The sequence below is a fragment of the Pseudozyma hubeiensis genome (genome assembly GCF_000403515.1).
Source record: "Pseudozyma hubeiensis SY62 DNA, scaffold: PHS3, whole genome shotgun sequence".
Lineage (NCBI taxonomy): Eukaryota > Fungi > Basidiomycota > Ustilaginomycetes > Ustilaginales > Ustilaginaceae > Pseudozyma > Pseudozyma hubeiensis.
Window position 1 is genome coordinate 97 of NW_012133785.1, and position 12,346 is coordinate 12,442.

The 12,346-nt window shown below is 56.6% G+C and overlaps 5 protein-coding genes and 1 non-coding gene across 6 annotated transcripts; 2 read left to right on the forward strand and 4 right to left on the reverse strand.

Moving 5' to 3' along the window:
• Positions 1-294: 294 nt before the first annotated feature.
• Positions 295-2,808, reverse strand: PHSY_000053 (ubiquitin carboxyl-terminal hydrolase; the record flags this gene model as incomplete). The annotated part of the gene is made up of 1 exon (XM_012330696.1): positions 295-2,808. One exon carries the CDS (start codon positions 2,806-2,808, stop codon positions 295-297), a length of 2,514 nt encoding a protein of 837 aa, XP_012186086.1.
• A 1,433-nt stretch (positions 2,809-4,241) lies between these two features.
• PHSY_000054 (hypothetical protein) lies at positions 4,242-6,185 on the forward strand (the record flags this gene model as incomplete). The annotated part of the gene is made up of 1 exon (XM_012330697.1): positions 4,242-6,185. The coding sequence occupies one exon, from the start codon at positions 4,242-4,244 to the stop codon at positions 6,183-6,185; it is 1,944 nt and encodes a 647-aa protein (XP_012186087.1).
• A 124-nt stretch (positions 6,186-6,309) lies between these two features.
• PHSY_000055 (glycosyltransferase) lies at positions 6,310-7,131 on the reverse strand (the record flags this gene model as incomplete). Its single annotated transcript, XM_012330698.1, has 1 exon — positions 6,310-7,131. One exon carries the CDS (start codon positions 7,129-7,131, stop codon positions 6,310-6,312), a length of 822 nt encoding a protein of 273 aa, XP_012186088.1.
• Positions 7,132-7,891: 760 nt separating this feature from the next.
• PHSY_007570 lies at positions 7,892-7,963 on the reverse strand. The gene has a single exon. It is a non-coding gene; the product is annotated as a tRNA-Thr (tRNA).
• A 171-nt stretch (positions 7,964-8,134) lies between these two features.
• On the reverse strand, positions 8,135-9,705 carry PHSY_000056 (acyl-CoA dehydrogenase; the record flags this gene model as incomplete). Its single annotated transcript, XM_012330699.1, has 2 exons — positions 8,135-8,226; positions 8,331-9,705. 2 exons carry the CDS (start codon positions 9,703-9,705, stop codon positions 8,135-8,137), a joined length of 1,467 nt encoding a protein of 488 aa, XP_012186089.1.
• A 269-nt stretch (positions 9,706-9,974) lies between these two features.
• On the forward strand, positions 9,975-12,290 carry PHSY_000057 (hypothetical protein; the record flags this gene model as incomplete). Its single annotated transcript, XM_012330700.1, has 2 exons — positions 9,975-9,991; positions 10,127-12,290. 2 exons carry the CDS (start codon positions 9,975-9,977, stop codon positions 12,288-12,290), a joined length of 2,181 nt encoding a protein of 726 aa, XP_012186090.1.
• Between the last annotated feature and the right edge of the window lie 56 nt (positions 12,291-12,346).

Consider the following 12,346-nt stretch of genomic DNA (forward strand, 5'->3'; position numbering starts at 1 on the left):
AGTACGGTCGCGGCGGTGACCAGACCACTTCCGCTCCGATGGGTTCCACCCCCGCTCCCGCAAACCAAACCCCGATCGACGCCGAATCCTAAACCCCCCCTTTGCGAATGTTGTCTACAAGAACACTTTCTTTCGTTTCGTCTTATGTGTCCGAATGTAATGTCAAATTTTCTGCTATCACGAGCCACAAGAATGCCAACGATGAGAAAACAGAATGCGATGCTGAAGAATTGCAATGATGCCGAAAAAGTACAAGTGATACAAGCGAGAAGTCCTCGCTGTTTTTGAACACGTTCAGCGATCCCAACCGGGCACGACCTTCTTCTTGCTCGCCGGTGCAGCTCCTGGGACCTTGGGAGAGGCGTGAGCTACACGAGGCGACGAAGCTGCCGAATCGGCCTGGCCCTTGGCAGTCTTTGATCCGATAACCGTCTTCTGCTGCTGTGGCTGCTGCTGTTTGTTCTTTGCTGATGCCTCGACCGGTGTGGCCGATACTGGTGCTTGTGCCGACTTGCTTGCCACCGCTGGGCTCGGCGCGGCTGCGTGAATGCCGTTCACCTTCGCTGCAGGTGCACCGTTCTTGGCCGGAGCGGACGCCTCCTTTGCTTGTCCTGGCGCCGATGCCGACTCTGCCTCGCCCGGCAACTCGCGTCGGTAGAAGAGCAGATAGGCCAGACCATCATGGCCGTGATCGCGGTTAACGGAAGCTGCGTTGCGCACAACGTGCTCGGTGGGCACGGTGTGGAAGAGCGTGTCGTCAATGTGAAGCCAAGAATGCCCGTCCTGACGCAATACGTCGACGGTGTAGTGGCCGCCCGAAGCATATCGTCCGTGGTGGTAGACGATACCAAAGAGGCGATAGCGTGGTCTTGGCTGCAGTCTCATGGCGGGACTGAGCACTTCGGGAGCGATCTCGAGCTTGGTCCCGTACGACAGGGGCTTTTGGCTCTTTTGAACGCCTCCGATCTCGTCGTAGATGAATCTTTTGAGATGCAGAACCAGGACAGGAGGGAGAGACTCGACAAAGACCTGCTTGGTAGCGTCGACCTCTGCGGCGCGCGAAGGCGACCACACTCCCGGAATGATCTCGGGCTCAGTGAGATGCAGAAGCGCATCCTCGATCGACTGAACGTGCGCAGGCTGAATGTCGAGCTGCAATGGCTGGTAAGGCTCGAGCGTGACGCTGTCCTTGGCACCGGGTGTCTTGAGCACGCTGCGAAGTTTGCCGCCAAAGATGCGCGTGATGGGCGATTCGGAGGTGGAGGTGGTACGGGTGTAGGCGGTCTTGCCCTTCTGACCAACTTCCATCCAGCCTTCTTCAGAGGGGCTGACGGGACGCATGACCTCCCTCTCGACAATGTCTTGGTCGTCGAAGGCAGCATCTAGACCGAGACCGACGGCATCGCCCGAGGCGGCGTCCTTGCCCACGCGCACACCGAGCCGCCTGAGATCGTCGTCGGATACGCCGTTGAGCTTCTTTTCCTCGTCGGACATCTTGGCAAGGATGCCGTTGGGACCGCCAGCCGAGTGGGCCAGCTTGATGGCGGATCGGCGCTGCGCCGAGATGAGCTCTTCGTGGAGCGTGTCGAGGAAGAAGCCGAGGAACTCTTCCGCATCCTCCTGATGACCGCGTCGCATCTGATCGAATCGCTTGTTGAGACGCATGGCATCGTAGACGAATTCGGGCACAAAAGGCTCGGAAGCGGCAGCGACCGATGGGTCAGCGAAGTCGATCGACATGGATGCATCGGCAGGGAGGAACTCGCGCAAGAATTGAATGACGGCCTCCATGAGAGGTGTGGCGTTTCCAAAGTCGGCGGGCACTTCGTTTCCGATGAGGCTGAAAAGGTTGTAGAAGGGAGCACAATAGACGAGCGTCTGCAGGATGGCGTTGGCGAAGCAAAAGTTGCCCTTGTTAACTAGACCGCGGGGATGGGTGATGGGAGCATCGAAGCGTGTGTGCGCATCTGCCAGCAGACGCTCGAGGCTCATGACGGTCGGTTTGGCAGGGGCAACTGCAGACTTGCGACCAGCCTTGCGACCGTTTGAGGCTTTGGGAGAGCGCGCAGCGGAGGGTGAGCCCACTTCTGAGGCAGCGGAAGCGCTGTCTTGTCCGACATTGACGCTGACGCCGATGGGACCTTTGGCGTTTAGACCGGTGCGACCGAGGGTGTCTGCCCATGACTTGGGAGTGCCCCACACATTGACTTTTGGCGGGTTGAGCTGAGGGGTGCCGACGGCTGAGGAAGAGAGTGAGTCGGGAGCAGCAATGCTGGTTGCTTCGGTGAGCGAAGAGACGGCGAGGTCGGGGTGTTCGGATGTGAGAGGGGAGGAGGGATGAGTAGAGATGGAGGAGGGAGCGGGTGTACTTTGTGCGGTGGGAGATGCTGGTTCGAGGGAGTTGATCCTTCTTGGGCGTTTTGGAAGGGCGTCGATGAGCGCGGACCAATTGGAAAGCTGGGAAAGCTGAGGTCTAGAGCGGTAGGAGAGAGTGAGAGGCGGTGCTGATGACGGAGACGGTGGGCGGAAGGCTGCACCGAGGTTTGTCTCGTGGAATGTCTGCAGGTATGGGTCGATTCGTTGTGTCCTTCGTGATGAAGAGGAGGAGTAGGAGGAGGATTGTCTATAGCCGTGCGGCGCTGCTGCCGCTTGCTTTCTTTGGTTGGAAAGAAGTGATGGCCGCGGCGCTTGCGGTACGATGATGTTGGTTGTCGGTTCAGGCTGCAATTGCGAGTGCGTGTCGTCTAGCAATGAATGTGATACGAAAGAAGGAGCGCTGGCAGATGGAAGGGCGGACGAAGACGACATTGTCGCGTGTGAGGTTGATGTAGATGCTGGCGGTTGTGATTGACTGGTTGAGGCCGAGGCGGACGCCGCCGTGCTGGCTGAGCCTGGCTGTTGCGCCAGAGTTTGTTTCGATGAAGGAGAACGGAGCGAGCTAGAGGATGCTAGGCCAGCGTCAGATATCGGAGGAGCCATGTTGGATATGCCGATGGAATCAGAGCAGCTTGAGCGTTGCTACAGCGGCGGCGAAGTCAAGTGCCTTGAAGGTTTTGCACTGTATGCGCTTGAATGAGGCAGAGACGACGTTGTGCGATCTGTTTGGACCGACGGGGCGCGAGCAAGGTTGCGAGCTCGGAATTGTTCGAGTGCTGATATCGGTATGAAAGAGAAGGAACGAAAAGCCACGTTGTGGGAGAGATGGTGAAGACGGAAGGAGGAAGGGAGCGATTGATTCGAGGTTTCGAGTAAACTTGATCGCTGAGCAGCTGCGTTTGCGAAATTTGGGCTCTGACGACTTGCAGCGCCTAGAATTGGTCATCGGACACGAAACCGACACACTGGCAGCCTAGCCGAATTTTGAGGTCTCTCTCTCTCTCTCTCTCTCTTTGTGACGACACTGCGCTCTGCAGTGGCTGATATTTCATCTCCACCCCACTTTTTTCTTCTTGTCCACTTTTCCGCCAAAGGGACCAGCAGATCGATAGACTCGCTCGTGTGATGCCTCCGCGATTTTTGGCTCGCCATTCTTGCTCTAGCTAGTGCGATCTGACACGTCTGAATAGAATGTCGGAAACCCTTGGACATGATCGCCCAGCTTTCGACGCCTCCATCAAGCCGACTAGGCGGACCGAAGGGTCGGATTTGCTGATTGATGGTCACGACCCCTGGCTCAAGATACTAAGTGATTGTAAGAACAGCATCTGTGCTGTGCTTGGATTGCATCGTCAGTGGCCGTTGCCGAAAAATGTCGCCGTCGCATCACAGAAGGGGCGAAGAAAAGAATCTGAAAAAGAGAGCTGTCAAAATCCAATTCTCGCAACTTTACAAAATGCATTCGTCCATCAACCACTTTGTCACACACACACACACACACACACACACACACCGCTTCCGCTTCCATTTCCGCTTTCCTTCTTACAATCACCACCGTCGTCGCCAACGGCCCGCATCGGCTCAAGCGCTGGCTTGCTTCTCCTTCATTCTCAGCGCTCAAGTCGCTCTTGGAAGCCTACACGACGTTCCACCGAAAGCCAGACATGTTTGCGTCGAGCTGACATTCTCCGTTCCGCTCTGGCCCAGCTAGCTCGATAGCACGATCGAACCCTTGAGCAGCAGCCACTTCTGCTTCGAACAACATCCTGACTTCCACCATGACGCAGCCCGATGCTCTCTCGTGTGCCCTCGCCGCAGCCACGTTGCACACATCAAGCGATGACTCCGCTTCCCGCAAGCCCGCGATGCCTTCCTTCGCTTCGGCGCTTCGATCTGGAGCCGGTCAGACAAAGCAGTCGATGCCCGTTGTACCAAACGATGCCACACTTCAGTCAGTGTCGACTCCACCGACACCACCCCCTGCGTCTCACGAATTAGCACCAATAGACGACACTATCCTGCAAGCCATTCGCAAACGAGACGATCGCATCTTTTTCACTCAGTACGAGAATCAGATGGCCACCTTCATCAACGACGACGCTCGCTCCACCCTCGAGCTTGGTCCTATGAACGCCTATCAGCGCCTCCTCGTCCACCGATGCGCAGACCAGTTCCAACTGGAGCATCACCTCCACCGTGCCACCCACACCATCACCCTCTCCAAAACCTCGACCTCCTCGCATCCCTCCGCACTCCTCTCCAACAGAGCTCGTGACTACTTGGTACAGCGCGACGGTGTCGACCCTGCCAGCACACACCCTTCTATCCTCGGCATCGCTGCCTCTTCCGCCTCGGAGACCAACACCGCTTCGTCCAGCTCATCACCCTCCACCTCGTCCGCAGCCTCTCCAGCTCCAGCTCCAGCAGCCACCTCGTCGTCCGCATCGGCTACGCCCAAACCCCTTTTCAAAATCATGCATCGAGATCCTTCCGCACTCCGCAAATCTCCGCTCCGATCCCTCGACGATGACAAAGTCGACTCGGACAAAGCCAAATCTCGCAAAGACATGACCCTCGAGGAAAGGGAAGCTTCCTACAAGGCTGCTCGTGCACGCATCTTTGGTGATGTCGCCTCGAGCGATTCCACCTCCTCCACCTCATCCACTCCGAATGTTGATCAATCCAATCACACCGGCGATCCAGTTGCGCCCGAGAACAAGTCTTCGCCCTCAAGCTCAGCAGCTTCCAGCCCAGCAGCTTCTCTGGCAGGCGCACGCTCCAGCTCTCGCAACAAGAAGCCGGCTTCCTCAAGCTCTTCCACTCACCGGGGCAAGGCGATTGCCACCGACCTCGCGGAAGATGACAGCCTCGAGTTCAGCCGTGCTCTCCCTCTCTCCAATCAAGCCTCTCTCGCATACGCAGGCCACCAACAGTCGAGTCCGCTCGCTTTGACCAGCCATGTAGCTCCAGGCTACTTTGCACCCGCACACGCTTTGCACCTGCAGCAGTCGCATTCCAATCCCAATCTCAGGTCAAGAGCACCCGCATTCTACCCACAGGGCAGCAGCACGCCCACCTATTCGCAAGGTGGCGCCCTCAGGCATCCAGCTGCGTCTGGGAGCGATTCGTTCCCCGCGCTGGACAGCAACGCTCGAAACACGGTGACCCCCGGTGCGGGTAGCGTTTGGAACCGTTCTCAGAACACCGCGCCGACAGCGGGTGTCGCACACGAACATCACTTGAACGGCGTCAGTGCATGGGCGCAGTCAACCTCGACCTTCAACAACAATGCAGCTCCGCGTCATCAACAGCAGCAGCAGTACCAAGCGTACATGCCGTATCAGCACCAACATCAGCACCAGCTTCAACCACATCAACAATTGCACCACGGCCCGAACCCTTATTCTGTGGGCCAGCCTCCTCATCATACCCAACTGGGACAGCAGGTCCATGCGCATGCTCCCAGCAGCTATGCTGGATCGAGGAACAGCAGTCGAGCCAGTTCGCAACGTGGTGCACACAGCAACAGCAGAGGAGCGGCGGCTAGGGACGATGCGGTCAGCGTGAGCTCCATCTCGTCCAACTCGTCTTCTCGTTCTGCCAGCGTAAGTGGTGTCAGCGGAGCGGGTGCAAATGTGGTCGGAGGCGATAGCGGTAAGCCGGCGGGTGCATCTTTGGCGGGACTGTCACATCCTTCGCTGCCGGCGAGACCATCTTGGATCTCGCCGTCGAACAACGGCGCATCCACGGCCTCGGCGTCAACTTCTGCCGTTGCGTCCGGTGCGGAAGGCGGGGATTCGGCAGAGTAGTTGCGATTGCGCTCTTCAGCGTTCGACACACAAAAGCATGACATTTGTATCCAAAATGCAAAGACGAAAGCAAAGCAGTTTTGCAACCGCGGTGGGTGTGATAAGATTGAGCAGTGTGTTTCTTTTACTCCAAAGTCATGTACTTTTCCACGCAGTCCTTCCAATCCTCATCCTCGATCCTCAGCCCTTTCCCACCTCTTGTCGAGCTGACGTTGTCGAAAGCCTTCCACCACCACGCGTGAATTTTGGCATACTTGTCTTTTTCCTGGGGTCTACCTAAGGTCCAAGGTTTGTCGAGGATGTAGTGGATGTTCTTTGCGTCGGAATCGGACCATATAGCAGGGTGGACGGTGGGGAGGGTTTTGAGGGCGTTGTAGATGTACGGTAGGTAACGAATACGATGGGTAGGGGTGGAGAAGAAGGTGGCGAGGAAGTCTTGATCTGGGAAACGGTAGGTGGGGATTAGAGGGGAGGAATTGATTGTAGAGATCATGGAGGACATGGTGGAGGTGGAGGGGGTGAGGATGACTAGGCCGGAGTTGATGAGTTTCGAAGGGGATGAAGAGGCGTCCGGGTTTGGTTGAGGAATGTCCGAGAGGGAGGAAGCGGTGGGGAGAGTTTGAGGTGTGAAACCGCAGTTCTCGGGGACCCATTCAGCGGGGTAGGTAGCGATTCGATTCGGATTGCAAGTGCACGCCCAACTAGCACCAATCCACTCCTCCCCACTTGCATGATCAAACACGTTCGGCTCGCCGAACAGCTCGTCCATGTTGTGCAACACCAACATGTCCGAATCCACCAACGCAACCCGGTCGTATTCTACGAGCTCGAACGCGCGAAGCTTCGTCCACACCTCGTTGAAGCGTGTATACGCCAACCCGGTGGCTGTCGAGCTCGGGTAGATCGGCTCGATATCGCGGATCACGATCTTGCCAGACGGAAGCATCGTCGACAGTATCGAGCGTGCGCGAGATGAGAGTTTCGAGGTAGCCATGATCACCAGTGGATGGGCAGAGGCGTGTTGCACGATCAGAGAATGTGCGAACACCACCAAGCCCGGTAGCAGATGTTCGGATGTTAGGAGCGTTGCCCATGCGCATTTCGGTGCGACCGCTGGCGCGGAAGACGCAAGTTCGGTGGTTTCTCCAATCGACATCTTTTGTGAAGGAGGGAAAGCGCGTGAACGGTTGAAAGGTAAGGGAGGATGATGGTGAGGAAGCAAACCAGAACCACAAAAATCCAGGAACACGGGCGGACAACGTGTTCTGCGCCGCGGAAACGGGCCAAGGGAATGATGTCGCGTTGCTGATGCAATCCCCGACCACACCTTCTTTGTGCAGCCAGAAGGATCGATCTGTCGGACAAGGGTCCCCTTCGCTCGCTGGCAGGCTTCGTTTGACAGGTTCCGGAAATATGAAATCAGGCAACGCCGAAGATCGTCACACACGAAAAGATGCATGAGGGTCCGTGAGCCCACGGCCCACGCAGATCACACCGATCTTACCGAGTGCACACGCGTAAAAGGATCCGCGGATATTCGTTCAGCTCAGCGAACTTCTTGCACAGCTTTGGCACTCGCTTTCAGCACATCGGACAGGCAGGCCGCTCCTGTAATCTCTCGCTGCTGGATCGGATCCAGTAGGCAGTCCGAACACACACGAACACGATATCGTCGTCCAAGCAAGATCGAATATGCAAAAAAGGAATGCCTCCTAGCCGACTCGAACGACTGACCTCTTCATTACTAGTGAAGTGCTCTACCGCTGAGCTAAGGAGGCCTTGTTGTTCCATAATTCCAGCATTGCATAGATGTCTCTCACTATTGACTAGCGTTGAATCATCGGATGCGAGATGATCACAGACTGGCTCTGTTACGAGAGGAACCCAAAGGCTGCATAATGTAGGGACGTAACGCATGGCATTGTTTGATTTCAACGACTCTCGAACGCTCAGAACTTGCTTTGAGGACCGACGAGTTTGAGCTGCTGTCGAACGCCGAGGTCGATCATGACGTCTTCGCTTCCGCCGGGCACCGTCAGACCTGCGGAGATGCGCAACATCAAACAAAGCAAAGGTCAAGGAGGCGTTGGTCAGTATTTAAAACGTCCGATCCCCGTTTTGTAGCAAGACCGATCGACAGCTTACCTTTCGACTCCCTGTAGATACGCTCGATTCTGTCGCCCGTTCCACCCTTGGTCAGACCCATACCACCCAGAAGATGAACCGCTTCCCTCACCACGTGGTCCAACACGATACCCGCGTGGGCTTTCAGCAACGCGCACGTCCCACCGGTCAACAGATTCGACTGGGCGATAGTCAAATGAAGTTGCTGGAAGACGACGCTCTCCACCCACGCCTGCAGTGCCTCCACTTCTCGAGCCATGTGTCCGATCTTGTAGCGCACCACGGGCTGTTCGATCAGCTTCTTACCGAACACCTCTCGACGTCGAGTGTGGGCAATGGTGTCCTCGAGACAGACCCGTGCGTAGCGCAGAGCGGTGAAGGAAATCGTCAAGCGTTCATGGTTGAAGTTAAAGAAGACCAGCTTGAGACCATCGCCTTCTTTGCCGATGAGGTTCGAGACGGGGACCTTGACGTCGTCGAATTCGACGATGGTGGTGCCGGATGCTCCGCCGGGAAGCATCTTCATTTGTTTGGTGGTTACGCCGGGGCCACGTGGAATGAGTAGCAAAGAAATTCCTGTGGAATCGCCCGCTTTGCCGGATGTTCGCACGGCGGTGGTGAACCAGTCCGAGTAGATGCCGTTGGTAATCCACTTCTTGCTGCCATTGACCAGATAAAACTTCTCGCCATTCTCCTCGATTAGCCGCGCTTCGGTGCTAAGATTGGCCACATTGCTACCAGCAAGAGGCTCGGTGATGGCGAGACACACCCTCTTGCGACCCGAAAAGATCTCGGGCAACCATTTTTGCTTCTGCTCGTCGTTGGCAAAATGCATGATTGGTCCGCTTCCGTACGTCAGTCCACCGACCAGTCCCATCAATACGGAGCTGGCGCATCGGTTGAGCTCATCCCAAATGATATAGTCGTGAACATTGTTCCATTCCTCCGGTTTGATCCCCGCAGGCAAACCTACGCCGACGCTCTGTGCAATCTTGGCAATCTTGGGGTCGACATGGACTCCTGTAGCAAAGGCGAAGAGTACACCATCCTTGGCAGCACGTTTGTAGGCTTCGTCGTCGGTGATGACGCCGGCGGCTTCGTACTTGGCACCCATCTCGATGAGCACCTCGTCACACCACTTGCGGCACCATTCGCGAAGCTGGATGTAGGAAGGGGATGTGAAGACGGAAGAGGGCAGACCCTGAATCCAGGGTGCTTCGGAGAAGGGCACGGTGGGCTTGGTGAGTTTGGTCTGCGACATGTTGAATGAGGTCAGGTTGGTGGGTTGATGATGAAAGTCGAAAGGTAAGATTGTCGTCAAGTGGGCCGTTGTGTGAAAGCGTGTCGAATGCGGGGCGCCAGTCAAAGGTGGGCGCACGTCCAGGCGGTACAACATGTGACGGGGCGGTAAGCAGAGCTGCTGACAGCTAGCCATCTCTCTTTTCGCCTAATCAACGCTTTCCCCACAATCACAATCACGTTCGGGACATCTTGCTCGGCTCAGCCGCTACAGCCTCTTCCACTTCGGGACGACGCTTGGGTGCTCTGCGCTCGTGTTGCCAGCTTGGCGCGCATGCGTTGCGCGCCAGTTCGCGCTGGTCCGAGACGCTCAGGGTCTCTGTCACTTTTCTCTCTCAATTCTAGGCTCGCGAATCCGGCCTCGGAATGCAACCGATTTACCGGTGCGCATCTCAAAATTTCGCACCACGGTGATCTCCCATCGATGTAACACTCGTTGCGACTGCTACAAAATTGGATGCAAACGTTCCGCGGGATTCGGAGCTTTTGCCTCTCCCTCTCCACACAATTCTGCTCAGCCTCGACCCTCACCATCCCTTCGCCTGCTCTCCTTCACAATCTCTCGAGCAGAACGACGACGCCAGCCAGCAAGCCTTCTCGACATTCGACAACATGTCCAAGCAGCCGTTGTCCGTGGCAGAGATCCTCGAGAAGCAGAAGCAAGAGTCGGCGCTCAAGCCACGCTTCCTCTCGAAAGCCGAACGAGCAGCCAAAGCCGAACGCGAGAAGCAGGAGCAGGAACAGCAACGAGCACAAAAGCAGGCGCTGGGACAGAAGCAGCGCCTCGAGTTTGAGAAGCAAGCCCGCTCCCTCGCGTCTTCTGCCTCGTCGTCGAGGCCGTCTGCACGACCTGCGGGGAGAGACTCGGATCGATACCACCAGAACAATGGTGATCTAGATTACGGCAGCGCTGCCGATGCCAGGATAGACGATCGCAGAGACATTCGAGCGAATGGCAGAGATAGGAGCTCCCATGCGTCCAACGGATCTGGATCGAATGGACATGCTTCAATAGCTGCTTCAAATGGCGCAGACGTGGGCGAGGGCAGCAGCAGCGCACCTCTGACGGAAACCGAGCAGGCCTCGATCCGACGACGATACCTCGGGCTCAAGGAAGACAAGAAGAAGCCCAAGCGTAAACCCACCGACAAAAAATTTGTCTTTGACTGGGGCGAAGAAGACGACACCGCCACCGAGTCCCTCGCCGTTCAGATCCAATCAGAGACCAACCACTCCGCTGCTCCAACCTCGACCCCTGCTCCACGTTACGACCCGCTCGACAAACGTTTCGACGACAAGCACTGGAGCGAAAAGACACTCTCACAGATGAAGGAGCGCGACTGGCGTATTTTCCGCGAAGATTTCGGCATCTCTGCTCGCGGCGGCAACATCCCTCGACCTCTACGCTCGTGGCGCGAATCGTCCATCCCCGCCTCCATCCTCAGCACCATCGAAGAAGTCGGGTACAAAGATCCATCACCCATCCAACGGCAAGCCATCCCCATCGGACTGCAAAACAGGGATCTGATCGGAATTGCTGAAACAGGTTCGGGCAAAACAGCCTCGTTCCTCATCCCGCTCCTTGCATACATCTCGAAACTTCCCAAGCTCGACGAATCCACAAAGGCGTTGGGACCGCAAGCTCTGATCCTCGTACCCACGCGAGAGCTGGCGCAGCAGATCGAGACCGAAACCAACAAGTTTGCCGGTAGGCTCGGGCTAGGGTGCGTGTCTATCGTCGGTGGAAGGGATATGAACGATCAGGCGTACGCGTTGAGGGATGGAGCCGAGATCGTGATCGCCACACCGGGACGGTTGAAGGACTGCATAGAGAGGCACGTGCTGGTGCTGAGTCAGTGCACGTACGTGGTCATGGACGAGGCGGATAAGATGGTGGATATGGGATTTGAGCCCCAGGTGAACTTCATCTTGGATTCGTTGCCCGTGTCGAACGTGAAACCGGACAGTACGGTCGCCGAGCAGATGGGGGAGGAGGCGGTGGGGAGGTATAGGGTGACCATGTTGTACTCGGCTACGATGCCGGCAAGCGTAGAGAGGATGGCTAGGGTGTATCTGAGGAGACCGGCTACGATTACGATTGGAGATGCGGGTCAAGCGGTAGCTACGGTGGAGCAGATTGTGGAGTTCCAACCGTCGGAGGAAGCACGTCGATCTCGCTTGATCTCCATCCTCCAGCGATCCTCGCATCTCGTACCAATCATCGTGTTCGTCAACCAGAAGAAGGCGGCGGACCAACTCTCCTCCTTCCTCGCACGTCAAGGTTTCCACATCTCCACCCTCCACTCCGGCAAAACCCAAGAGTTGCGAGAAGAAGCACTGTCCAACCTGCGTTCTGGTGTGACGCAGGTGCTCGTAGCTACCGACCTAGCAGGTCGTGGCATCGACGTTCCCAACGTAGGCCTCGTCGTCAACTTCGCCATGCCGAACAACATCGAAGCGTACATCCACAGGATCGGTAGGACCGGCAGAGCGGGCAAACAGGGTACGGCCATCACCTTCGTAGACCAAGCGGATAGCGATCTCTTCTGGGACCTCAAGCAGGAGCTGACGAAGAGCAAGCTGAGCAGCGTTCCGCAGCAGCTGGCGAGACATCCCGCGGCGATGCATAAGCCGATCAAGGATGGGATGAAGAGGAAGAGGGAGAGGGAGGACGAGGGATGATACCCCAGAAAAGCTGATTGCGCAAATTTCAAGTGACTTTGTGTACAAGAAACGTG